At 49.0% G+C, this 26,932-nt stretch overlaps 9 protein-coding genes across 9 annotated transcripts; 5 read left to right on the top strand and 4 right to left on the bottom strand.

Annotated features, from left to right (window-relative positions):
* Positions 1 to 166: 166 nt before the first annotated feature.
* Positions 167 to 1,131, bottom strand: N7533_012077 (uncharacterized protein; the record flags this gene model as incomplete). The annotated part of the gene is made up of 2 exons (XM_057108727.1): positions 167 to 729; positions 882 to 1,131. The coding sequence occupies 2 exons, from the start codon at positions 1,129 to 1,131 to the stop codon at positions 167 to 169; spliced, it is 813 nt and encodes a 270-aa protein (XP_056953828.1).
* A 926-nt stretch (positions 1,132 to 2,057) lies between these two features.
* Positions 2,058 to 3,280, bottom strand: N7533_012076 (glycoside hydrolase family 28 protein; the record flags this gene model as incomplete). The annotated part of the gene is made up of 3 exons (XM_057108726.1): positions 2,058 to 2,507; positions 2,560 to 2,979; positions 3,035 to 3,280. 3 exons carry the CDS (start codon positions 3,278 to 3,280, stop codon positions 2,058 to 2,060), a joined length of 1,116 nt encoding a protein of 371 aa, XP_056953827.1.
* Positions 3,281 to 4,261: 981 nt separating this feature from the next.
* N7533_012075 (uncharacterized protein) lies at positions 4,262 to 6,074 on the bottom strand (the record flags this gene model as incomplete). Its single annotated transcript, XM_057108725.1, has 6 exons — positions 4,262 to 4,497; positions 4,553 to 4,666; positions 4,724 to 5,216; positions 5,278 to 5,608; positions 5,667 to 5,742; positions 5,807 to 6,074. 6 exons carry the CDS (start codon positions 6,072 to 6,074, stop codon positions 4,262 to 4,264), a joined length of 1,518 nt encoding a protein of 505 aa, XP_056953826.1.
* Positions 6,075 to 11,982: 5,908 nt separating this feature from the next.
* N7533_012074 (uncharacterized protein) lies at positions 11,983 to 15,557 on the top strand (the record flags this gene model as incomplete). The annotated part of the gene is made up of 2 exons (XM_057108724.1): positions 11,983 to 14,531; positions 14,582 to 15,557. 2 exons carry the CDS (start codon positions 11,983 to 11,985, stop codon positions 15,555 to 15,557), a joined length of 3,525 nt encoding a protein of 1,174 aa, XP_056953825.1.
* A 1,130-nt stretch (positions 15,558 to 16,687) lies between these two features.
* Positions 16,688 to 18,260, top strand: N7533_012073 (uncharacterized protein; the record flags this gene model as incomplete). The annotated part of the gene is made up of 2 exons (XM_057108723.1): positions 16,688 to 17,881; positions 17,946 to 18,260. 2 exons carry the CDS (start codon positions 16,688 to 16,690, stop codon positions 18,258 to 18,260), a joined length of 1,509 nt encoding a protein of 502 aa, XP_056953824.1.
* A 35-nt stretch (positions 18,261 to 18,295) lies between these two features.
* N7533_012072 (uncharacterized protein) lies at positions 18,296 to 20,602 on the top strand (the record flags this gene model as incomplete). The annotated part of the gene is made up of 1 exon (XM_057108722.1): positions 18,296 to 20,602. One exon carries the CDS (start codon positions 18,296 to 18,298, stop codon positions 20,600 to 20,602), a length of 2,307 nt encoding a protein of 768 aa, XP_056953823.1.
* Positions 20,603 to 21,225: 623 nt separating this feature from the next.
* On the top strand, positions 21,226 to 22,379 carry N7533_012071 (uncharacterized protein; the record flags this gene model as incomplete). The annotated part of the gene is made up of 3 exons (XM_057108721.1): positions 21,226 to 21,438; positions 21,508 to 22,088; positions 22,175 to 22,379. The coding sequence occupies 3 exons, from the start codon at positions 21,226 to 21,228 to the stop codon at positions 22,377 to 22,379; spliced, it is 999 nt and encodes a 332-aa protein (XP_056953822.1).
* Positions 22,380 to 22,830: 451 nt separating this feature from the next.
* On the bottom strand, positions 22,831 to 24,832 carry N7533_012070 (sugar porter family MFS transporter; the record flags this gene model as incomplete). Its single annotated transcript, XM_057108720.1, has 8 exons — positions 22,831 to 23,018; positions 23,082 to 23,212; positions 23,280 to 23,667; positions 23,737 to 23,978; positions 24,038 to 24,286; positions 24,341 to 24,596; positions 24,652 to 24,703; positions 24,770 to 24,832. The coding sequence occupies 8 exons, from the start codon at positions 24,830 to 24,832 to the stop codon at positions 22,831 to 22,833; spliced, it is 1,569 nt and encodes a 522-aa protein (XP_056953821.1).
* Positions 24,833 to 25,769: 937 nt separating this feature from the next.
* N7533_012069 (Zn(II)2Cys6 transcription factor domain-containing protein) lies at positions 25,770 to 26,654 on the top strand (the record flags this gene model as incomplete). Its single annotated transcript, XM_057108719.1, has 1 exon — positions 25,770 to 26,654. The coding sequence occupies one exon, from the start codon at positions 25,770 to 25,772 to the stop codon at positions 26,652 to 26,654; it is 885 nt and encodes a 294-aa protein (XP_056953820.1).
* Between the last annotated feature and the right edge of the window lie 278 nt (positions 26,655 to 26,932).

Here is a 26,932-nt window from a genome sequence, read left to right as displayed (position 1 = left end):
ATAACGAAATAAATAAAGGTTTACATAGACTGCAATATTGAAAAAGTCTCAATGTGTTCATAAAAATGGTCTCCCGAAATAAGTTCAAATCTTCTCGTTAAACATGTGCACTGTCTCTGATGCCGAAATACTTAAGAGAGACGCGGAAGAAGTTGCTTGCTTGCGCTCAAGGAAAGAATCTCTTCACCATACCCTCAACATCCTCACCTTCAACCGCATCAATCTTCTCACTGGCAACCTTCTCAACAGCCTCCTCGACCGGAACATCACCATTGACCAAATCAATCCAGCCCTCGGTATCGTCCCGTGCGAGCAACTGGTCCGCAACGATAGCCACATCTTCGCGAGTAACACTACCACGACCCTTGGGAGTCTTACCAAGCTCGACCTTCCGTGTAGCAGGCTCATCGGTCAGGATTCCAGGGCGCAGATTGATTGCTTGGAAAGCGCCTACGGGGTTCTTCTTGCGGAGTGCTGCCAGGGCAGTCATGTACTCGTCGGCCTCTTGCTTGGCCTTTGCGTAGGTGGGGAGGATCTCGGTGTTGGTGCGCACAATACCGGCCCACTGGTCGTCGGGGATCCAGTGAGGCTGCTTCTTGCGACTGCCCAGGTAAGAGACCATCAGGAATTTTGTGACCTTGGAGGTTGCGAAGGAGGCGGTCATGAAGTGCTTTGCTGCTTCTTGGTCAATGGCAATTGTGCTGGCGGGTCCGCCCTTACCACCGGCGCCTGTTCAATCCATGGTGTTAGCGGATAGTATGGGAAATTCTCCCTACCAAGACAAGCAAAGTAAATCAAGGTGATGGGGGTTGGGATAGAAAGTTGTGTTTGGTACGGGCAATGGGTCCGGCGCGCGAAGTGGGGGAGGGGCAAGAGTGTACCAGCCGACCAGACGACGTAGTCTGGGGTCACAGCATCCAAAATCTTTTGGGCATCCGCTACATTCTTGACATCTTCCAGACTGGAGACCAGCACGTTCAGCTTGCCCTTGCGGCCCTGGCCGAGTGCAAGAATCTCGCTCTCGTGATCGGGGTTGCGCACGACACTGGTGACATTCCAGGCGCGGTTGAGGAGGAGCGGCGTGAGTTTGAGGGCAATCTTGCCATGGCCACCGAGAAGAAGGACTTGCATGATGGAATGAGGAGCTTGGAGGCAGTTGTGGAAAGTGTCGTAGTTGAGGGAATGTACAGCGCGTGTCTCTGTTAATGCGGGGGGGACCTTTGGGAGCTGTGGATGACGTCATTGGTTGCGGCTCATAGGGAAGGCACGACTAGGCAGAAAGGGCAACAACAAACCACGACGAACAAAACAAAAATGGAAAGAACGAAGGAGCCAACGGATCAAAAGAATTGTCCTGGCCTGGCTTTGATCCTTCGACCTTGTGTGACTACGTGACCTGCAAAAAAAAATGAAAAAAAGCAAAAACGGAAACCGAGAGAGCACGGCATTTCAAAGGCCTGGTTACTCGCTTCCCCTGTCCGGTTCTGGGCCAATACCACTAGACCATTCTTGGGCTACGTGACAAGAGAGTCTTCTTTATTGTTCTTAACGAGCCTTTCCCTCAATCCTCACTAATACTAAGGTGTACCTCGCATATCTCTTCGCTGTTTGGTTTGTATAAGAGGAGATGAAGCTGCGATGGAGTGGTTAAGTGGTTACTAGTAGATATTGACAACACAAAGGTAGTCTCCCATGCATATAAGCTGAAATTCATCACTTCTATAAAGTCTGACTTTGACTAGGCTTACTCTTCTGGGAAGAACTACTGAGTACTCGGTACGAGATGGAGTAATGTACAAATCCCTGTAAGGAATTCAGGCATTTGCAGATTCGCAGATCAATATACGAAGATAAGGCAACTTGTGGTAGCAGAAAGAGAAATCAATTAGATCGAGAAGAAGAAGATGAAGAGACAGAAGGAACTACTAGATACAAGTGGTGCCGGAGTGGAGGCCACCAGGTTCGTTACAATCACCCTCAAAGTTGTATTGTCTCTTGTAATAAGATCAATAATTGGTCAAGGTCCGGCCCTCGCCAATCTCTAGCCTTGGAAGCACCTAGCAAGAAGCACCAGAAGGCACATTCTCGCAATCATCGCTGCTCTCACCACCGCTGACACTGACACCCGACCAAGTCCAGTCCGAGCAGCTGCCGTCACCGCACATGATGTAGATGGGGATGGCGTCACTCTCAACAGTACCAGCCACGCGTTGCACAGTAAGGTCAGTGATGGGGATGCCGGTGGTCGGGTTTCCCTTGTCATCGTAGTCCTGCTGAATGACAACGCCGTAGTCGGTGATGCCAGAGAGCTGGATGTTGCTGAAAGTAACGCCGGAAACGGAGCCAGTCTCGCCAGACTTGGCCTTGATGCGGATGCCGTTCTGCGAGTTAGAAACGGTAGAGTGGGAGATAGTTACATTCTTCACGGAGTTGTTATCACGGCCACCGACAGATCCGATGGAAAGACCGTGACCACCGGAGCAGGTACCGCCCGTGAAGACAATGTTCTGAGTTGAATCATTAGCTGGCTGATATAGCAGTTGAATTAAGGGCACTTACAGAGCCAGAGTTGACAGCCAGGCAATCATCCTGGTTCTTCACGGTTGCGCCACGGATAGTGACACCGTTGCTCTCGCCGACGTCAAAAGCATCGGTGTTGTGGCCGCCATTGTCATCGCCATCAGAGTTGTCAATGTTGATGTTGCTGAGGACGATATTGTCGGACTGGACGCTGAAAGCCTGGATGGGAGTGTTCTTGACGTTCAGACCGGTGATAGTTGAATCATCCAGGTCATGGGCATAAAAGAACTTGGGCTTGGTCTTGCCACCGTTGGAACCTTCGCCATCCCACCATCTCTCTCCACCACCGTTGATGGTGTGGTTGGACGTTCCAGAAACGGCAATGTTGGAGCCAGAGACTCGGATAAGCGGGCCGTCCCACTCCTTGTAACCGAAGGTAGTCTCGCCGCTGAAGATAACCTGAGTAGAGAATCAGTCAGTGAGTCATTGAGCCGAGAAGTGAGCTAAGTCTTACCTTGGCGCCGGATTGAAGATCTTCTAGGTCTAAAGTCTCACCAGCAGGAACCGCAATGTTATCCAGAACAATAGTAGAGCACGAAGAGGCACTTGCGCTGGCACTGGCAGCCGAGTTAAAAGTGCAGGATGTCGAAGAAGAGGATGAACGGGTCGCCATGGACCACTTGCCCCTCTTGGCCATTGATGAAGGTGCTGCGGACGCAACAGCGCACAGCGCTAGCGCAGAGATGACGGAAGTGCGCATTTTGTACTAAAAGATAGGAATTGTCTGGTCAACAGACAGAAAAGATTGTAAAATATGGAGACTAGCTCTTGAAGACGAAAAGAAAGACTGGAGAGAAAGACAATAGAGAGAGAGAGACAGAGATGGGCAACCTCACTATAAGTACATAGGTTTCTATAATCTAACAAAGGTCTTGAAACGGTGGAACAACGATGACCGCCCCTCAGTTAAGACCCCCTGTCACTGCCCCTTGAGACTGATCTATGGAAAGGGCACTGATTATCGCCGGTAAGCCAACAGAAGTACCGCGTGGCATCCAGCGATTCTCCACCTTGTCTATCATGGCCTTGTTGGGATTTCAAGACTGGCTCTCCTGTTTGAGAATGTCCTAGGTCTATCCACCTGTCGCCAGTCGGCATTACTACGGCATGGAAATTCTCCGAGCTTAAAAGAACAAGTCATTCCAAGACCTTAGAAGACGCTCGGCGGAAAACTTGATTCGGTCGCGTTCCATACATCAGGAGTGAATTGGGTGAACGACGATCTAAGCCTTGCTTGGCAACCGGAGCCCCTGCCGTGTGGGGCACACTTGTCTCAGTTTGATATTGACTCGCGTTGATATCTATCCAGTTTAATTTACTTGATAATCATGATTACTGAGGACAAACTGGCACGATGCAAGTCTCGAGCTGTTTTTTTTTTTCAATGAATAGTGAATGCATATACCCTTGGAAGGAGTTGAAGTGGCTGTTTGATCGGATGGTATGACCTTCTTAAATGTGCAGGTGGCTTATCAGTGAATGAATAGGCGTTTACTTGCTCTCACATAAGTTTTGGAAAGAGAGCTTCATGAAATTGGAAGGAATAAACTCAAATGATTGTTTCGGTAATAGAGCGAGAGAAACATATGAACTGGGCCTAATTAGAACTTGAAGATCAGGACATCTGCCCTGAAAGAAATTCCATCATATCCCAGGAAATTATGTATCAGTAATAGAATTCTTAACCCTGAACACAATCATAACTCTCTGAAATTTCAGGTCTCGTCAAGTTTTGCAATTTTGCTGTCTTGGGCCAAGGGCAGAGCTTGCGTGTTCGCGACGAACCATCCGGAGGATTCGACGACTGGACCCAAGAGGGGAATGTGTCGTTCTCGACCCACGCCAGAAGTGCTTCATTGATGTGGTATGTTGCCGGTACTGATGGATAGGTCTCAGCTGCGCCACAGTGACCACCACCTAGAGTATTCGCATCAGCAATATCCAGAATTATTGATCAGAACATTAAACTTACCGGGTACCATGTATAGGTTGAAGAAATCCCCAACAGATCCATTCTGGCTAGCTTTCTCAAGCTGTTTGAGGTGCTCAATGGGCCAAGTTGGAGCATTGAACGGATCGGTCCAACCTGTAAAAGTGTTAGCCTTGTGAGGTTGTTCAATGAACTGCGCAGTTCCTCACTTACCTTGAGTCACAATCATCCTTCCCCCACGCATCCGGAAAGCATCGAGATCTGGTGCAATTCCGTCAATAAGAGGGCTTGCCATACTATTGACCCTGGCAACATCCTTGTCAAAGTTGAACGTGTCAACATCATAAGAAAGATTGTGGAAAACCAAGTTTTGTAAGAGTGGTGCAGCAAAGTCTAGATATAGATATGTTTCCTGCAACATCAACTCTCGCTCCGAGCCGAATTCAAATCCAGGATAAATTTTTGCCTTTGTTCTGGAATTCCTTGGGCCGGCATAGATGGCCTTTAGAGACTGGATTTGCTTTGGACTCAGGCATGTCTGGTTAGTCGCACTGGTCGCAGATGGACAAGCTAATGTGTTGAGGTCGAAACTACAGCGGAGTGGGTTTTCGATTAACCCGTCTTTCACGCCATCTATTTCATCGCAAGCGTCTAGTATTTTCTTCGTCGTGGCGTTGAGCGTGGCTTGATCGAGATATGCATCGCCCTATGATTTGATCTTAATCAGCATGCCAATATTTTTTTTTAGCTTCACTCATTGATAATACCATCGTGGACTCCCTGTTCCATAGAAATGATAGCATCAAATGGGAGTACCAGTTACCTGGCGAGCCGGCATATATTCCATCGAAGAGGTGAGGATAGTATTGAGCAAGCGCAAATCCTTGTGCGCCACCCGTCGAGCAACCACTATAATAGCTGTGCTTCGGAGAGCTACCATAGAACTTGGAAGCAATATCTCGTGTTGGCATGGTTATGATGGCGATGGAGTCATGTATCCATGCCTTTGTCTGCTCGACATCATTCAAGAATGGAATATACTGTCCAGACGATGTCGTTCCGTTTCCGTTGTTAGCTTCTAGATGGCCCGAATCCCCTCTGATAAAAATGTCAGTACCATGTAACTTGAAGTAAAAGTGTTAGGGGATTAGTATACCCTGCCACAGCAAAACCTTGTTCCAATTGCTTGCTCATACTGTCCGTATCAATTATTCCGGCAAATCCGCCATTGCCTAACCATCGAATGAATTAATGATCGCAATGAATGATCCTAATGGATATCATATAAAAGCTTACCAACAACCATAAAGCGGTCATTATAAGTCTTCTCTTCAGGCATCCATAGTTCAAACCCCACAGAATTATCACGCTTGCCATATGCCACAGATCCGGAGACTCGACAGTACGCGATTGCACCAGCCGACGTGCTGAGCTGTGTAAGCTCAGCCTTCTTGATTATGGTTCCATCCAAAGCTCGATATGTTAAAAGACTTGAGCAGCTTTTAGCATGGGCATAGTGAACCCAGTTGAGGGCTACTGTGGCGCATAGGGAGAAGTCTTTCATGGCGAAATCTGAACACTTCAGCAGCTATAATTTTTGGGGCGAGTGGTATATTCCTGTCATCTTAAATAGCTGCACAAGAAGAATTAAGGTTACTTCGCCCTTTACTCCGCACAATTCTTGATTCATTGACTACGGTCGTCGGGGCCGTCTGCCGGCGGGGCATACATGGCCTTCTCCACATCTCTACAAACTTTGGTCTGCCTCGGCATCCATGAGAATAGAGAGAAGATTTATAAGTCAATTGGAGTAAAATAGATTGAAAAAAGAATCCATCATCCCTGAGTGTGAATTTTTTGAGTTTACCTTCAGGATGCGCCTACGAACATGAACGAGTACATAATGAGGGGAGCGGACTTTAAGTTGGAGTTAATGTGAGCGATTGAGTTTTACTTCACATCGGTGGTTAAATATTCAATACTTAAGTATGTAATCACTAAGCCTTTGAATTAGTATGCAAGAATTAAAAAAAAATAACGTTTTTATCTCCCATTATTAGCGAACGTGGGCTGCATTAACGGGAACATCATGTACTAATAGCGTGCGTCAGGTCATATCCAGTCCCAGGTTAGGAACCGTCAATTACTAGTAGTACTACCATCCCTGGGCAGATAGCAACGAATAATATCAATTAATTAAGTATGTACAGTATTTATCTTCTCAATAAGCCTAATTCGCACTCGGGGGGGTTCTTCTCTTACCAAAAGATGGGGTCCTTGTTGTCATCCTCGAGACCTGCAAAATTTCCTCGTCGCTACTAATTTGAACTTCAAGTCATTTTTATTTTTGTGAACACTGCAAACTTTCGAGTATACTAGTTGTTTAGACAGCCACAATTGGAATCTAAGACCTGATGCTACTAGTACTAGTATATTCTGGCAGTGCATCACCCAATACATGTGATGTCATTTGGTTACATACTCCCCCGCCTCTCTGTTGTAGTTACCAGTCGTTCCCGAGAGCTACTTGTACTCGTAACTCAATCTCAATTTGTTTATGAATATTGACAAGATAATTGTTGATCATTGAAGAATTTTCAGTTAGAAAATAGGCGGCTTTCAAGAGAATATGATGATTTCTGGGTATACGAAAGTCCTGGCCTCTCAAGTTTCGACTATCTTGTCCACACGCGAGCAGTCACCGAAATAGGACTGCTTGAATAGAGTCGTCCCCGACCAAAAATACAACGAGCCGTTTCGAAAGAAGATAGGGGCATTTCACATGCAGTGTGAATGAACCAATATCTCTCCCATAAACCATATAGCCCAATATTGGTGCAAGATGGTTTTGCAACAAACGTCGCCAGAAAACTTCGTCCTCGATTGAAGGATTGAAGGATGTACCAGCCTAATATTTGGGGGCGGGCCTAAAAAATATATACTAGTAGGTAGATACTGGGCCACTATGGTGTAAAAGAAAAGCTTTTTACGGGGGTTTGAATGGGTTCGTCATGATGGGAAAGGTCCTTCTCCCTGCTCCGATTCAAGACAGTTGAAACCTTGATGTTTTAGTGAGAGATGCTGTGGCGCATTCAGGCTACTATTTGCCGTATTTTCAAGAGGTTTCAGATCGTCCCTTAATTGAGTCAGCCGCGATAAGTTTCAACTAGGCATCACCGCGGTCGGAGATGAGTAGATTATATCCTTTGTCTACTTCGTATGGTATAGAGGCTCGCAGAAGTGGGAAATGATGATCGCAATCTCGCCGAGTATAGAAGAATCACTTTCTGTCCATAGCGGTACAAGCAGAAGCGGTTCGGCCAATCTTTCTCTTCAAGGGCTACGCCAAATTAAATTTAAATTAAATATGACGGGGATGCAATCAATCTACTATTAGGGCGATCTGAAGACCGGCAATGAAGTCATGAATACCGAGACCCAAAAAAAAAATCCCAAGACCTCTCGCCGGTCCAGCCCTGGTGATTATTGTTGGGGATGTTCTAGATTTCACACGATGTGTGAGATAAATTACAAGACACGGGACTTGCAGCGCTCGGGAGAGGCGTAGCCGACTGGATACGTTGGCAGGACCCCCTCCTTCGCTCCTCGCTCCTCGTCCAGCCAAATTAAACAAAATACGAGAGGCGACTGCCGGCCCCAGAGACCGTTGTCGCACATCGATGGCACTCAGAATTTCGCCCACCAATTTTTTAGTGGGATGGACCGTGAGCCTACTAAGCTAAAGTGGAATCGGGCAGAAATCCGACATAAACGGTCGAGAAGCGAAACGATCATTCAAACTCAAAGCCTTCAAACCTAGATAATTTAACGAATGGGGGATGAGGAAAGTTTCCCTCCTAATACCCCACCGAGGAAACTTAATTAACATATACCGACTCAGAGTGGAAGGTCCGGATGCTCGAGCGATCAGCCTTAGAAAATACTTAGGGCTATGCTGAAACAGCGGTCTTGATGATGCGGAGTTCCGAGCTGAGATGGCTGATCCGGGCGAGAGTCCCATGAACAGGGATCATCTTTGGCCCCGAAGATCGTGAGTGTAAAAAGGGCATTCTCGCCCCCCTCTCCCCGATCGAGTCCGGGTCCTCGAGTCGATCCAATGCAAGTGTGGCCGGATCGTGGGTGGGTTACTCTGCTAGTCCGATCTCTACCGTGGTAGTGAAGATGTTAAATGGCCAGGACTTGCATGCCCAGATATTTAGTCATTGGTGGTAATTTAATAGATTAACTGCACACACCAATGTGCCTGGGGGCCGTGATCCAGACGGGGGGCGATAGATCGAAGAGAAGATGGGGCATTTCCAACCGCCATCAGTCACCAGACACCAGACCAAATTTGTTCCTTTGTTAATGAGCTGTCCAGAGGGGGGGTGGATCTGTCCACAGGGGTACCGGCTGCTCCACTTTTCAGGTCGTGGATTTTGTTTATTGTGGTGAAATGAATGCTTTGGGGGACGTCGGAAGTATCTCAAACTTGAAAATATTGAGATACTATTTTGATATACCATCGATATCACGGTGATCACCATTGAAGAATGCACGTAATTAATATATAGGTATCCATACTACTGTAGTATGACTATTGTGTGCCACTACCATTAACTAGTACAAGAATATATTACCAAGCCTGGACCAAATGGCAACGGTCAATACCACTGCAGACTACGCCCGGTTGGGACTAGTCAGGGGCACCAGCTGGCACCTCCAGCCAATTAGAAGCCCCGGGGAACTGATCACGGGTTTTAGGTGGGTTTTATCTCAACACTCCCCCATCCTACCAATTCAACCCACTTCAGTTTTCGTCCAATGGACTCCAGGGCTCTCAAGCGAGGGCCTCGGTTCCAATCGGGGGCCCATTCTTTGCCCGACGGAGCAGGTCGTCCGCCTATCCGCACAAAGAGGCAAAGAGCTAAGAAGTTCTGGGCTCAAGGAAGCTTTGCTGTGCTTTGCCCACACTTGGGGCCGCAGCAACGGCTGTCAAGCCTCACCGGCCAACAACGCGACCCAGAATATGCGCTAGCCCATGTTTGCTTTTCTGTTCTGCTGCTGCCCCCCTTCCCTTCCCCTCGCCCTTTTGGGTCTCGCGTCCGCGCTCTAGTCGATGCCTGCCCAGGATTTCGCAACCTGGAACACGGGTTTTGTAGGTCTGTGCTGTATGATCTCATGGTTCCACATCTTAAGATGAGGATCCGGATTCTCATCTTTGAATGATGCAGCACGCTCGGTCGCTGCGCCTTATAAAATGAACTGCGAACCGTGATGTTCGGTGGGAACTCTAGGACGGGCGCGCTCCGTTCACGATTTTTCTGGTTCTTCGGATAGATCCACTAGGAGCCGACCACAAAAATCGAAACCAATAAAGGTACCAGTAAAAAAAAATAAACAAACAGAGGACAAAGAAACAGAGCACAGAGAAAATCGAGCACCGTCATTGATAATGACTTTCGGATGATTCCCTAAGATAGAAGGTGGAAGGTGGCACGGCATCTCATGTTGATAGCCTCAACCAGACTTCGGCAGATTGTGCCGTATGTACACTGCTGTTCCTGAACCTACACATTCCACCAAGATCAGATCAGATCCGATCGGAACCAGGCCACCTGTGTGTGTATTTACACATGTACTACGTCCCACACCTACATAGATGCTGCACGACGCAGGAGGCCGCCGGAGAAATAGTCATGGCCATTCAATGCATTCAATGCACAGCCGACAGGGTGGCTGAAGAGTGGGCTGCAGTCCGTCGAGCACACGAGCGCGGCTATTGGCAATTCGGCGAATTTGGAAGGAAACATTGCATTGTCCGGGGGCTCTAGCTGCAGTAATCTTGAACTATCGTCTCCTGCACGACGCAGGAGAGGTATTTGTAGCAGCTGGTGCAGTACTGCGGGTTCCCCGTACGCAAGGAGTGACTGGATTTCTAATAACACGCGCCTCAGATCAGATTGGTGTGGCAGTGGCATGGAAGGAATGAGAAGAATCCGAATTAGAAACAGATCGACCAAATCCAGTTCAGGTTTTAAGTGTTCGTGCGAATGGGGGGTTCCCGGGTCCAGACCCTCGGAACGACTAGCGTTCTCTTTGGCAAGCATTCAATTTTTTAGAGAGACACTGGCATATATGGTAGAAATGGTAGATATGGTAGATATGTACGGAGTATGAAAGGCACTAGATACTCCATACATGGTACTGTGATGATTGGGATGCGTCAAGCCCCGCGCTGGCATCTCAATTAACGAGCAGTCCAAAAGATGCAAAGCCTCCGCAGTCGTCGCGGTGGCGTTCAGCCCCGGGTCCCACATCACAGGGAAATTATAGGATGTGATGGATTGCCCCATACTGTAATACTGTAATTTACCTGCAAGGGACCCTACTGTCGGATTTTCTACTTTCTAATTTCTAATTACAGATACCATACCCGCTGTAACAGAAGTACCGATGGGACAGCGGACAGCGGGCAGCGGGCAGCGCCATGGATACATTTGGAGAACTGATTCAAAGTTTGTTTACCAGGTACGGAGTACTGTACAGACCCAGTATAGTATTCTCCGGAGTATATTCTGTACGGAGTATACTCTGGGTATACCTGCAGGGTGGTGTGTACAGTGTAGAATGAAATGACAAAATTACCAAATCATTAATCTCACTATGATCGCCTGAACGGTGGGCTCGATGGGGACGATCCGGATCCAGATCCCTTTTTCTTTTTTTCTCTTTTCTTTTTTCTGTTTTCTTTTTTCTGTTTTCTTTTTTCTTTTTCTTTTTTACTTTTTTTTTTTCCTGAGTAGTGTTTCTAGCCCGATACTTAGTTAGTACGGGAAGTCAGTCCTCCATTATTCAATTACTCCGTACCCGCATGGAACACTTTACCTCTTCCCCCATTCCCATTCTCTCTCATTCCCGCATCGCATTCTTCAACACACTCGCTTTTTCACCCCGTCGCTCTTTTAATCAGCCTTTCGTCGCGTATCCGAATTCAATCCTGCCGCCCTGTCGTACCAGACCCCTCCAATTGATTGCGCCCCATCCAATCTGCCTCGTGTGATCTGTCGAGCAACCTCACCCGCTGCTCGCTTCTGTCTGTGATTGGCGCTCAACCCCTGGACATTCCAGCGACACGATACGCGAATAGTTCAAATCGCGGGGGCCATTCATTACGCGCAACTTTGCCCGCCCCTCAAGAGAGACACATTTCCTCCTACGATCGACACCGTCTTGCGCTCGATGGTCATGCCGTTCTTTTTGTTCTCCACATAATCACTCACCCAGTAAGTGGAGGGAAACTTGCCCGATGGGAGGCGTGCTGTTCCAGAATTGAGGGAATATACGAGACTGACACCCCGGCAAATAGTCATTCGCTCCCTTACTATTACGTCCATACCCCATCACCCGAGGATTCTCCTCGCCGGTAGTTGCCCTCTTACCCAAACAACCCGGAAAGCTTCGAATCCAAAATGAATCGATTCCGCAAGAACAAGAAGGCCAAGGAGGTGAAGGATACTTTGGGTGAACTGGAGGGTGGTTCATCGAGTTCCTCCCCCTTTAGCTTGAAACCGTCGAAGAAGAAGGATACCCCCGAATCGACACTACAACTAGACTTTGGCGCAGCCCTCCCGCCGACAGATGATTTCCGAACCAGTCTTCTAATGCCGAAGCTCTCGGCCCGTTTCAGCATGCTGAGAGAACAGGACGACCCGGACTCTAAGATGGGCAAGGCTAGTGATGACAGCGTTCTGTTCCCAAAGCGTGCCTCTCGACTGAACCTCTTTGGACACAACCCCAATATGCTCACCGATATCGACGAAGTATCCTCCAACGATGGCAGCTGCCGGCCTTCAATCGCCCTGGGTCGCACCGACTCATATGCTTCTGGTGATTTAGGGTATGGCACAGACGATGATCGTTCCCAAAGTGGAAGCATGATGAGCAGAGCTCGACGAGCAGATGGCAACAACCTATTCGGAGGCCGCCAAAAGGTGTACCGGATCCCTGTACGCCCTGGCGGAGCACCGTCACCTGTTTCGCCCAGTGCGGCTAGTGGAATGGGAAAGGCAGTGTACGAGCATGACCTGAACCTGTCCGCTTTCCAAAAGATGAGACTTAAGGAGAAGGAAGAAAGAAGGGCTGCAGAAGAAGCCGCAAGCGACTCCCTCTCCCACGAATTTGAAGACGCCAATTCGATCAGTTCGTCACACAACCGCACAACTTACTCTTCTACGGCGTCTGGACCTACCGTCGATCCTCGTGCATCAACTGCAGCTACCTCGATTGACGAGAGTCAATTTGGGTCATCTCAACCACAGCCACCTTATACAGGAGCGCCAGAATGTTCTCCCGCTATGTCTGCCCCACGAAATGGATCTGTCCGAACCCGTCGTCTCTATGGCCAGGGCTTGACACAGGCTGCACAGAGCCAGCAGAACTCAACCTTGAATCGTCTTGAAAGCCTGAGTCGCCAGCGTTCTGGAACACCAGATTCGACTTTGAATCGTAACTATTCCCGGAGTGCCGTCAACCTACGTGATCGACTGCAGAAACTTGCCATCGTGGAGCCAGCTACTACGTCTCGACCGACCAGCCCGCCTTCTTCTGCTACATCGCCGAAGCAAGCGCCAATTCCCGAGCCGCTCTCCAAGGAACGTATCTCACCTACTGTAGTTACCTTTGGAAACGCCCCTCCATTGAGCCCCCCTTCCAGCGAAACTGGCGATGGTGCTTCTTTATTAGCAGCGGCTCTAAACCCGGAGGACCACGGCAAAGCCACCGCCATGGGTCTCTTCAACAGACCCGCCACTGGCTTCGATGAGCAGGCATTTTCGCGCCGTCAACTCGAGATGCACCAAGGTCGGGCCACTCCTCCACCACGACGACCCTCGCCCCCACGCCAGGCTCCTCGGTATGAAGCCGCAGGTCGCTCGCGAGGCATGTCTAAGTCAAGCTATCGGTCTAGAGCCGAGTCGGCTTCCTCACACTATAGCAGCGATGCTCATCACGGTATGGATCAGTCCCGGGATGCATCGCCTTCGCGACCTGGGGTGAGAACCTTCTACGCCAACTCGACTGCAAGCGAATCTGGAGATGAAGGCGACGAGCGCCCGTCTTATGATGTCTCTTCGGTTACATCGGAATATGGACAATCCCTACACCATTCAAGCATCGCCTCCAAACCACCTACGCCAAATGGTGAGCATCTCGAGACTCTTCCTGAGGTTCGGTATTCGGATCTCGGTGACCTTAAGCCCATTGAAGAGAATTCGATGCTGGAAGCCACGGTATCCGACGGGGATAGCAACAATGCACCCCAAAGACCCGATTCTCCAGTCCTTCAAGCTGGATTCGGTCTGAAAGGAATAAGTTCTCATCTTCGCCAAGAGAGTGATGTATCCTCCATCTACCCTCCCCCCTCCCCTCAGCTGCCACAGTACGAGCAGGACGTCCGGCAAGACACTGTCCGTGAGAAGCAGATCTCCCCTGTCGAAGAGAATGCACAGGAAGAGGCAACTCGCTCATCTACTGAGCAGCCGGAGACATCGAGTCCGCGCGCACTCTCCCGACACTCTTCTGAGACGACCGTGAACCGTTCCAGCGAGGACTCTTCTGATAACGGGGCTTACGAAAAGAATTCCTCGTGGAAGGAAGAGCTTCACCACCACCACCACCGCAGAGAAGGCAGCACCGAAACCCAGAGGGAACGAGAAGAATTTGCCATCGAGCTCGCTGAGCGACGCAAGAAGGTCCAAGAGAAGCTACGCAGCGTAGCCGAGGGCGAGAGTCGCCCTGGAAGTCCTACGACTGGTCGTTCAACTCCGGATCTGAGTGGACCCAAAGCCGGCAATGCCTTCTCTCTTCTGAAGCACAAATCAAACAAGCCGAGCTTCCAGAGACCCGATCAGAATGGATTGTACGGCTTTAACAGTTCCTCTAGTCCTGCGTTGATAGAGGAGACCTGGCGCCACGATGAACGGCCTCAGACGAACTTGCGCAACGCCAGCTCCCCCCCCATGTTCCAACTGAACGATCATTCCGATCCCGCATGCCGACCATGACTCGCAGAAGCCATGAAGAGTCCCGCGAGTCTAGCCGCAGCCGTGGTCCCTCCCCGCAACCTGGTTTTCGATCTCAGCGAGACCGCTCGGGTTCTGAAGGCTCAGGCCGCTCAAAGAGCCGCACCAGACACCGCGACCGCGATGATCTTGAAACTGTCCAAGAAGGAACGGTCATTGCCCACGACAATTTTGTGATGCCGGACAATTTTGAGCCCCCTGTACCCGTCTCGGTCCCTGGTTCGCGACGCCAATCGTCAGAATACAACGAGCCTGTCATGTATGACCGCCCTCCTTCTGCCGCGTCAGGCAGATTTCGCAGCGCAAGCCGTTCTGGTACCCCCAGCTTCCACTACGAGCGACCTTTCCAACTCTCGCAAGCCGCTCACCCCCCTCTCATCATTGGTGCAACTCCACGCCCGTCCCCAGCGACCCCAGCCTATTCGGCCAATGCAACCCCTCCACTGAACAATGTTCCCTCCGACCAGTCTTCGGTATCTCTGGCTGCAGCTGCAGCTGCAGCCAGCAGTGCGAACACCCTGCCTCAGCGTGGTCCCGGTCACGCCATGCTTCAAAAGCGCCCTATCAACAAGAAGCTGATTTCGGAACCGACCTTCGTCTCATCGACATCTAACGTCCCCACCGTCGGTCTCCCGCCAGGTGGTGCTTCTCCACCCAACGGTGCACCCCCTCTCCCTCCAATGAACCCGCGTCGTCGCCGTGGAACCCAAACCATCCTCGGCGCCTTCCGCGCTGATAGGCACGACTCGTCTCGCTCTGGATCCCCAGCTCCGAGCTTCTCAGATGAGCGTAGCTCCTTCGTTGATGATGAGAAGCGCCCCCAATCCCGCAACCGTCTCCGCAAGACATCCAGTGCCGGTGGCAGTCTGAGCGCCCGGGCCCGCCAGGAGGCAATGGCCAGTCCAGCCCCTGCTGTCCCCCAATATCCTCCCCCCGCCATTCCCGTGGACGGCGGGATGTTCTAATTAAGTGACTCTTTTTGAGTAACGTGTGATCTTCTTTCACTACATTGCTTGTCTTTGTTCTGGCGTCTAGCCACATATCCACCCATGGAGACTTTTTTTCCTTTCTCTCTATCTCTCTCACTCCCCCTCCTTTCTTTTTCTTTTCGTTTTCCATTTGCTGTTTTACTCATACTCTTCACGACCATATACCACCTGGGGCATTTTTGAGCGTCTGTCGTCTACTCTACCAAAGATACATTTTCCTTTTTGTTCTCTTTCCTAACTCATTGTTTGGACTGCCAAATAACTTTATACAGCCAATTTCTTTTTTTTTTCCCGAACAAATGTCTTCGAGCAAAGGTGTAGCTGGGTGTATCTTTTTTTTTAAACAAGTCTACCAAAAAGAATACACAATTCTCTCTAAATCTTTCTAAACATTGCAAGTTTGTCTTTAATGTAGCTTGGTGAAGAAGATGCAGGCGGAGTGATCTTTTTGCCAGAAACACGTGATGACATTAGCCCTGAGAAGTTTATGTGAGTTGAAGTATATTTCAGGTATCTACCATGACTAAAATTTTGATTCTCTCTACAAGATGATAGGATTTAACACTTGGATACCATGGAAAGAAGAGGTTTTGCAGTTTGTAGCCTTGCGGTTTGCAGTTCAAAGATGGGTATTGCGTCCACAAACGGCATGGTCGGACCGGACGTGTCTTCCTCAAACTACAAATCACCTGGGCACTTGTTGTACCCTCCAACTCGCACCTCGCACCTCGCACCTTCCAACTTGAAGTTGTTGATCTTTTTTGCTCCTTCCCGTTTGACAGTCTATTGTCAGGCTTCATCATTTTCGGATCATTTGTTAACTCTTCCCATCCTCAACGCAGCGACAGCCATCTACTTCAGGGTTATTACATATCATACGTGTTTCAAAAACAGTCTAGGGCTCCCCAAGATTGCCTAATTTTACCAAAGAGAGCTTCGCAGATTGGCTCCGCCTGCAACAGACTTACCATCACAAAGATTACGGATTTGAAGTCCAAAGAGGACTCCGCACTCCAGCTACTCCGAGAATTGAATCACTTTAGTTCACTCTGCCGTTAACCTCCTGCCTTGCCGCCTGTTTTTTCAATCACCGATTCTCAGAAATGATGTACCCCAAGGAGAAGCCACGATACTCCCGCACTGTTTCCCGCATTGCCGCTGGCGACTATGATGCATATCAGGAGCGATTGTCGGCCGAGACCCTGGAATGCTTACTGTCGGATCCTGCTCAGCAGAGCTTTTCTCATGACCGAATCATGGAAATAAATGCTTGGCAGAGTGTTATGGGGAGAGAGAGGCGTTATTTCGAATTTCGACACAAAAATGTCAGGCATTTTGACTGTGACAATCCTGAAGATAGTGGCACTGAGTATGTGCTTTTCCCCACCAAAATTACGAAGTCTGGAGAGAAGGATTTAACAGTGATTAGCATCAACACTCCTCCATATGGCATTCCATATGACTCGGAACAACCGTTTGGTTCGCCAGAACGCCCCGATGAACAGATACCCTCAGCTCCTACTACGCCTGTTCAGGTTCGCAGATATTCCCACCCTGTCCACAAAGCCGAGTCCAGTATATCGGGAGGTCCACAATTAAACCTGAGTCCTCCCAAGGGGGTCAGTCCCGAGGCCGCTTCCATTGCTGAGCAGCCCCCTGCGGTCGAAACATTCCCGCAGATACCTTCTGTCGATGCCGCGATTCCCAAGAAGAAAAAGAAGAAAGCCAAGCGTAAGAAGAGACACACAGGACCGAAAGCCAAAGCTCGAGTTACCGCCACTGCTGCCGCTGCCGCTGCCGCCGAAGAATCTGCAGAGCACGGCGTGTCGTCCGAAAAAGAGGATGACAATGAGGATACTATTGTTCAAGATGAACATATCTCGGCTCCATCCGATACTGCCAAAGCGGCTTTTCCAGAGAAACAGACTAATTTTACACAAAGTTCATTCTCTGCACCCGATGAAAAATTACTGACATCTCGGCAACCATCGGAGTTTGATTCCTTGGCTGTTGCTAAGCATGACCTAGCTCAGCATGCTATAGTCACCAAATTGACCATAGATGGTGGGGGCGCTGGGAACCGGACGTCGCAGGGTATGAATCAATTTGATACTGCAGCGGTTGTGGAGATTCCTGGAGAATCCTTGGAGCTACAGGAAGCTTGTTTTGCTGATGATGAGCAAACCCCCGAGGTTGTCCATCCTCCTATGTGGGATGTATATCAACCACTTGCTGGAGAACGACCTACAGCGAGCGAAGGAGTATATTTTACGCAGTGGGATTCTTCATACCCCAACATTGTATGTCACACTTACTCCATTTGCGCGTGGCAGCCAGCTTGTAGATTTCACCAGCGCAAGGTAGGCTGCGGTTGTTGGTTTTGCCCACTGCCTCAGCGAAGTTGTTGTTGTGCTCACGCACCGGTGGACTGTTATTACCATATACTGGCGCCAGAAGAGAACCCAAACTACCCCGGGCGTGAATACCAACATGATTGTTCTGGTGTTTGGCGAGGTCCATTCACTTACCAAAAGTGCCGCACCCCGACTTTATTCACTCCATTTGCGACACAACCGGAAGGACCGATCCGATCATCACCTCACCACCCTTCCCTCTCTTCAATCTTCTCCCCTCACCATCCCTCCCCTCCATCTTCTTCTCATAAGCCTTCGCTTTTAAACTCACCTACCTCTCATTTTGTTCACATTCACACCATGGCCAACTCTGCTGCAGAGCAGAAGCTGGCTGGCCGGCCTCAGCCAGCGATTCTTTTGTCGTCCCTAAAAGGTTCATCATCATCATCATCATCTTCTTCTTCTTCTTCTCCGTCACTTTCTAAACCAGCAACACCCGAAAATGAACTCACTCCGTCTGTCTCTGCCCTGAAGGAAATGAGTCGAAAGTCTCGCTCCGGCTCAGGCTCTTCCCACTCTACTTCCGCGGACTCACCGTCTACCCCCGTCGCGGTCGATATTTCCATGTCGACACAGCTCAGTATGATGCCTGTCAAAAAGCACAGACGAGATGAAAACACTCTCATCTCAACCTCCAATACCTCACCAAGTGAGCCCACCGCTAATACCTCGTCGATTCAAACTGCAACTACTTTGAATATCCCAGCCAAATTGATCACCAAGCGCAAGTCATGGGCAGATGTTCTTCGCCTACCAGCCGAACAAGATGTCGCCATCGAAAGCGCCATGGCTTCACCATCTGAATATTTCGATGCTAAACAAAGTCCAAGATCCTCGCCTGAGACATCCGGTCCTTCTAAGGAATCTACACCCACCAACAACAAGAAGCTTGGTTCTATCGAGCTCACTCCAACTCACTCTCACACGGAGCCAGCCACTTCCAGCTCCTCTTCACCGGGTGGCCAAAACGTCCCGAAACATGCGAAGAGTGACATGTCCACTGGCTCGAACTCGTCCGGTAAGTCAGCCAAATCCACCAAGCTCCGCAAAAGCGTCGTGATCAGTCCGTCTGCTGTCAGAAATGCCCCAAGAGGCAAGAAGAACAAGAAAATCTGGAGGAAGCGCCAGGTCACGGATCAGCTTCCCTCAACCGACAGCTCGCGCACCGTTTCGCCCAAAAAGGACGAGAATAACGGCAAGAACGAGAAGGCTGAACAGACTGAGAAGAGCTACAAGACCGAGCAGCCTGAACAGGCCGAGGAGAACGAAAATCTCCCGAACTACCCAAGCGCTGATGTTGAAGCTCTAGATCTCGGCAAGTTTGACGAGCAGCCAGTATTGCCAGTTGAGGCTGATAGCCCTAGCATCGTCGAGAACCTTCGAAGTCAATTCGGCAATCCAGCCTATTCCGACATTCAGATCCTTGTAGGATCCCAAGAATCTCAGCATGTTCCAAACTTCGGGCCTGGCTCAAACTACGAGGTCTTTTATGTACACATGCCCATTTTACATCTCAGCCCCTTCATGCGTCAGATGATCCAGGCAAAAGCATACGGAAGCAATGATGGCCTTCGCTACATTCATGTCATCTGCGGTTCTTCCTTCAATTTGATTCCAGCTTTCAGTATGGCGCTTCAGTACATGTACAGTACACCTCTCATTACAACCGAAACCATATGGGAAGTGGTGTTGAGCAGCGCAAACCACGGCCTAGTCTATGGCAGGACCGTCTCGGAGTTTCAGCCGGGGATCGCTATGGTACATTTTTCACTGTGCTACGCTGTGTCGGGCGTGTTTCTGAATCTGCATGAAGTCACCAAGAGAGGTATGGAGCTTGCACATGGTCTTCTCGCATGGAACACAGTCGAGCTGTTTCTCCGATTTGGCATGGCTTCCTCGGCCTACATGTTAACCTGCCCCGAGCTGTGCGACGAGTTGATCAGTTCTCTGGCTCCCAGTACTAGCAATGCCGAATGGCCACCCAAGGTCAGCATGAGTCACATTACGGAATTCAATGAGAAGTGGCCGGGATTGACCACCAACTTGGCGTTGGAATTCATCGCAAGTGCAATCACAGCCGATTTCGTGGTCTATGAACGAGCCCAGTCCAGGTTCGCGCCCTCTCGCATCCCGGGCCCTCTATGGACTCTTCCAAACTCCCAATGCTCGGACCCAGGACTGGAGAGTATCAAATTCGGAAGCTTCCCCTCATACGCAGAGACTGCCCCGACCGACGAAGCCGTTCTTGTTACATCCGCCATGCTTTTGACTTTGCCGTTTTCGACATTCGCAATGCTCCTCGCCATCCTCAAAAGACGCGGAGCGGCGCGAATGGAGTTGATTTCTGAAGCGGTCCACTTGCGCGAGGCGCGCCGTTTGCAAGCAGTCAGACAATACCAGGATCGAGTCTGGCCCCCTGGCACCCTCTACGAGCCGGGTCTGGAAGAGCTCGCATATCGCGAGGCCGTCGTGTACGAAGACTTGAACGCCACCCCGAACACCGACATTCCACAAGCATCGGTGATGCGTGTCTGGGTAGGGCTATCCCACCCAAAGATGGAGGCGCTCAAGCGAGCCCACGAAGAGGAGACGAAGGAGGAGGAGTAAGAGGTAAAAAGGAAGGAGGAAGAATGAAACGGAGGGGGATGGGGATAGGTATCGATGGCAATTTGTCTGTGTTTTTTTGATGAGAGGTTTGATCGATACCGGGGATTTTCCTGCTACCATTATCATGGTGTTTTCTTTTTCGTTCGTTCTTATTCGACTATCGTCGGATCGGGTTTTGAGTAGTTTCATCCAGTAATGAAATCAAAATATAGGATATGAACCTTTGAAGCTAGCGCGCACCATAGTCATCACTATCGTGATGGGGTGGTAGTCCATTATCGTAATTAGTTCTGTTCAATCTTCTCCTGTTGGAGTTTTTGTCTTTAACCAGGGTTGATTAAATTACCAATATATGTATTGTCTGCAGTGTCATTTTAGAAATTGAAATTTGGATATTCTTCTTTTCCGCAGACCTCGATAGTACCACCAGTATGTACCTAGGTACGAATGGGTTCTCTTAATCTCCCATGCATTCTACTTATCATGACCATATATATACCATGGCCAGGGGCATCTAAGTCAAAGACCCACATTACATCCGACCAACTCCTCTCGATCCACTCAAGGCTCTCTCGTTCATCTCCGAATATTTTCAACCCTGTCGAAAGTGCCCACGACCCAGCATGTCCCTAATCAAATGGCACGACCAATGGCCTGGAGGCATCCCCTCCTCAATTCGCCAACACGAAAAACCGGTCCAAGACGTGGCATTCGCCACTCGTGCATGGAGGTATTTTGTTCGTGAACAGTGGGTCAACGTCGACGGCACTGCCGTAGATCAACAGAGACGAGTCCTGGTCGAGCGGTGGGCAACAGCAGAGCAGGAATTCCGAGACGTAAGTTTTCAGCTGACCCATTTGCAATTCCCATCGGAATGGAACTAATTTTTTTTTATACTGGAATAGAGCTACGAATCACAGGCACCAGATGACGATCCCTGCTTTGAAGATCCTGAAAAGGACGCCTGTCTCGTTGGGAGGTCCAAAGACTGCTCTAGCGATGTCTACATCTGTCTTACCGAATGGACACCGGAAAAGCAAGCCCTACTCGCCAAGATTATTCTGACCCTGTTCAATGGATTAGATGGTAGCTTCAAGTTTGACTTTTTGGCCACTAATATCTCGATGATGCTGCCATTCGAAGATAACCAGGGGGACATTGTCGACAAATTCAAGTTCCTTCAGAGTGTTGCGCGACCGAATTTCTTCGACATACACATGGCGCTGGACGGAACTGTACTCTTTACGGATACAGCGCCCAAGTTGGTTATCGATGACCGGACTCTGGAGACTGGGCTGGCACTTTGGGTCCAGTTCGAATCAAATGGGATGAGGGAGCTGGTGTATCGGCCGCAAATGTTAATGGAAGAGTTTCCATACTTTTATCTTGATATTCATTATAACTCGGAGCGTTTGGATAATGCACTCATATACATGGAGGATAGTATTGAGGAAATGGGTCCAGAGAGCATTCTAGAAGATGAGCCGTGAGTACTGCGTAAAAATTTTTCCTTTCTGTCTTGGCAATGTGCCATAACTATGGGATACTATGCTAATACTAATGCCTACTAAGGGTGGCGATGCGGCGCCCATTTATGGAAATCTATCTTTCGTCGAAAGATATTAGCGATTATGTTGATCTATACGCGCCTGGGTTTCGCGAGGCTGAGAATTCGGGGGGTGGTTTGGCGATTGGGTATGATTTGGAACGAATACTAGTGGGTAAAGGACGGTCCCTGATGATTGTGGAAGATGGTCTATGCCCTCGGCAGAAGTAGTGGCCTAAGGTACCTACGTACCAGATTTCCCATCCAAGGCCTTACAATAGTTGGGTGGAGCCTTGAACAAGACATAACTTCAACAGAGGGACAATGGGCAGAGAAGGTTGAAGAGGGGATCAATTCTAAGAGTGACTAGTAGTCACTTTTCACTGAAAGAAGGAGACCAGCCTGTTGCCACAATAAACAATTTTCCTCTCCTAGAATTCTTCTTTCCTCGCCATCCCATCTTGATACCTCTAATTCCATTCTCACGTAAATTGCATATAGATGAGCTGAAAATATATGTGTATTCTTCCTTTGCATAGGTAGTTGAAGGAATATCTCAAGCCCTGGAGATGCAGTTGTGACCATCGGCTGTTCTTGAAGGAATCGTAAACAAGCAGCTGCCAAGAAGAGAAATGATTTCTCGAGTAATTGCATAAAATACCGTGACTCCAACTTGAACAATTTAGTCGACGTGCTCTGCATAACCTGCACTGCCAGAGATAGCCCCCTTGGCATTCTTCTGTATTTCCTCGTCTTCATGGCAAATGTATTGAACCGGTCTTCTGGTAGAGATGGCATCTGGGTCTCCTGCCACGATAAGAGGTGGATCAGAACGGTAATACGCATCCATATCTTCCAGCGTTCGGTTTGCTAAACATAATTAGTATGTGGAATAACCTTGGAAGATAGTGTGAGTTTTCACGATGAACTGACCTGTCTCTGGGTACAAGAAGTAAATCACCGGCAGAAATACCGCGTTGAGGACAGTCCATACAATCCAGAACTTCCATCCAATACTTTGAATTCCGATAGGAGTGATCTCAACGATAGCAAAGTTGGTGATCCTGCACAATCAAGAAAAATTGCTCGTATTAGCGTTTGTCACGACTTGAATGTGCTCGAAGGACTTACCAATTGGTTGCGGTTGAAACTGCTGCTCCCTTCGTTCTCATCGGCAGGGAGTTGATCTCGGTTGGATACAGCCATGGAACTCCTAGCATGCCCATACCAAAAGCTATATGAAAGAGAAAGAAGAAGGCCACAGATGCAGTTGCATAGACTGTATCTCTCTCGGCCAAGTAAAGCAGGATGGTGATGACCAAAAATGAAATGAGCTGGCCAGATCCAGAAAACATCATTAATCCACGGCGGCCAACCCGCTCAACTATTGCAGCGGCGGCACACGAGAAGACGAAATATGATGTTGCATTGCAAGCTGTTAGTAGCCTAGCCATGCTCTCCGAAAGCCCGACCGATTCCATGAGGACGAATGGCAGGTAATAACTCATGATGTTGATACCTGATCATTTTTGTTGTCAGCAAAGCGCAGCCACGAATGAGACAATAAATTTGTAGGTCGAGGACCAACCTTGAAACTGCTGCATAGCCTGTGTACCAGCACCCAAAAGCAGTCGACGAAGAGTCTTCGTATTGTCGCTTTTGTTTCGGCGTAGTAGATCGCGCCAGGGGACTGCATTTTCCAATTCATATGTGATGCTGAACTTGATTTCATCGCGTTGGGTTATAATGAGTGGGTCGTCAGGGGAAGTGGCCTCGACACAAGCAAGAACTTGCATCGCTTCGGCTTCGCGGCTCTGCGTCATGAGCCACCTAGAGTTCGTCAGATATTTTCCCACTGGCTTATGCAAAATAAATTGAATAGGTCTTACCTAGGAGATTCCGGGAGCCAAGGGATAGTACTTAGCAAAACGACGATGAAAATCAGCTGCAGAGAGATGGGCAACCGCCATGCAATTGCACCCTGGTGGAACGAAAGACCATAGTTGATCCAATTGACAATGCAGTATCCACCAACATTTAAACCAAGATCCAATATGACCAGCTTTCCTCTCCATTTTGCCTGTGCAGTCTCTGTTTGCCAAATAGGCGCCGTTGCAGTATTGATTCCGTTCCCGAGGCTAATCACTCCAGTTATCAGCTTCATTCCTGTTCGATGCGTTGAATCTTCTTACCCTAGCACAATTCTTCCAACAAACATCTGGGGCAGGCTGTAGGATGATGCCTGAAGGATGGTGCCGACGGCCATGATAACAGTACCCAAAAGAATGGACTTCTTGCGACCGAGTCGCTCGCCAACCGTGAAGGCAAGTATGGCTCCGAAGAAACAACCGATATCGTAGATAGCGGCAACTGTTGAGAGAACTGTGGTTTTTGATGGGCCTACCAAGTCGTGGACTTGTAAGAAGTCAGGGGTCACTACGACACCACCTATGAGGAGTGAGGAATTAGCATCTAGGCAGTCTTGAAGAGAGTCAGGACATACTGAAGACGCCTTGGTCATATCCAAATAGCATCATGTCTGTAGCACAGGCTACCTATTCAAGCCATAGTTATTATAATCTGCCAGCGGAAGGCAACGTGAGGTGATGCAGTATACGTACTGTGAGCCAAAAGGTAAGCCATCCCCCAGTGAGCCCGAGATAGGGCTTCTTGGTGAACGCCATTATACGACGAAAGGATGGAGGAAATAAAAAATAAGCTGGGTAAATGTGGAAGGAAAGATAATGAGGCAGTGCTGAAGGAAATATGAAGGGGGGAATCTGGCATGCACCTTTATACTACCTTTTTTACCGAGCAGGCTGGGTCTGGGTCGGTTGTACGTCAGGTATCAGAAGCCCCAGGAACGGTCTGGTCCGACCCCAGACGGAGACGTAATGGAGACAATTAGCGGGGCGTGAAGCTAGATTGTGACTAATAACGATTCTTCCCGAAATTCAACTGGAGATGCCTTCAAAGTATATGGTATCTCCCGTTGTCGGCGTCCCGACACTCGGCATTTCAAGGCTGAACCGCATAACCCCTCGGAATCCCAGATAAGGGCGAGACTCGACATTCGTGCGATGTTGGCCCTGATTTTATGTTAGCATTCCAAAGAAACCCGAGTAACTTGCAGATTTCCATTCTATCTCTATCTTCTCACCAGGACAATTATCAAGCTCGGCCCAAGTATGGATTGTATGGATCCACACGAGGCGAATGGCGCTAGTGACAGATACAGTTTAGCCTAGGTGCCACCATCCAATCATCGCGTCGGCAAGACCGGGGAAATGATGCCGATCGGAGAGGTATGTTTCGCGGGGCTGTTTTCCCTAAAAGAGTGAGCAATGGGTTAGTGAGTCCGCCTGCGGATACAAGGTGGGGGATGGCTGTCGTGGGTTGGTTGATCTGAGGCATTAAGACTAAATTTTCCTCTAGATGCCGAGTCCATGTTTCTTGTTAGACCAAAAAAAATCCATGGAAGAAGCGAGAAGACAAATGATGAAGTGTAGAAATAGGTCGTAGTTCCAGTCCCACCCTCTTCCTGAACCTCCCCCAGGAGTTCAATTTCCCACAAGCAAACAACTTCCCCGCCAATTTCAACGTTCATAACATTCGACGCCGATGTTTGCCGAGATAATCCTGCAGCCAGTGGACTGGGCACCATCTCGTCTAGACCCCGGCCCGATCGAGCTTCCGAACGGCAAGAGGCGATGGAGGCGGAATCAAGTTGCCTGTGATGCATGTCACGCCCGGCGAGTGCGATGCGATATGGTATACTCATCGCCATGCTCTCGCTGTAAACACAAGAATGTGGAATGTGCGATAACGCGTGAGCGAAGGAAGCGCGGGCGGAGGGGAAGAGCTGAACGAGCCAACGCGAAACGAATACACGAGACCTTGGTGCACGATACCCCAACAACCCAGGAAGAGGCGAGACAGAACGAAACATGCTCCGACGATGAATCATTGCCAGCCTCATCCCCGATAGATATGACTGTCACGGATCCGGCCACAAGACCGAATACGCCAGCAACCGATAATATTGAGATTGGGGATAATTCAGACTCGGAGAAGACTGGAACCTGTTCGAATACAAGCAGCTCTCAAATTCTGGAAGAATTGGGCATGGGTCTTACGGAGGACTGTTTACCAACCGCCCATCTTTTCCAGGGCTTCCTCGACTTGAGCGCAGAAAATGACATCTCTCTCCCACCGCTACCAGATATTTTCGCTGCAGACGACATTACTCTCCATGCAGCGAGCGACTTACCTTCCGAGTCCTCGATCCCCTCTCCGCAGACAGTGGATCATCTGCTTTCTCCAAATGATAAACCGAAACCAGTGTGTGATGATAGTATATATGCGGCTGAACTTGAAACAGCTGACTTCTTGCTGGTGGATTTACTGGAGACTGCCACGTACGGAGCTAATATGTCCATGTCTTGCTTTCTGGCGACGAGGATCGAAACTGAGTCATTTTATGGAGAATTGTATTGTTCGGGATAGTATTAAGTCAATAGAAGCATGAAATAATAATAAAAGTCACTAGAAAAATGCCGGTAGAAGAGAGCAAAATGGAGAAAAAATGAATCTTTGCCATATCAAGAAACTTCCATTATTGACTCGGAGTTACGACAAACTTTGTATGCATATGGTAGTAATTATTCAAGACATCATATGCGCAGCAGATGCCCGTGAGATATCCGTAGCGGGTAGTAAATTGTTGCCCGGCTGTTGGACTAGGTATCCGGAGCGGATACTAGTAATCACGGATAACCACGTCA

Source organism: Penicillium manginii (genome assembly GCF_028828005.1).
Source record: "Penicillium manginii strain IBT 31320 chromosome Unknown utg000009l:1.0-3297300.0:1.0-3298630.0, whole genome shotgun sequence".
NCBI classification, from domain to species: domain Eukaryota; kingdom Fungi; phylum Ascomycota; class Eurotiomycetes; order Eurotiales; family Aspergillaceae; genus Penicillium; species Penicillium manginii.
Note: the sequence above shows the minus strand (reverse complement) of the source record. Positions and strands in the feature narration are given on the sequence as shown.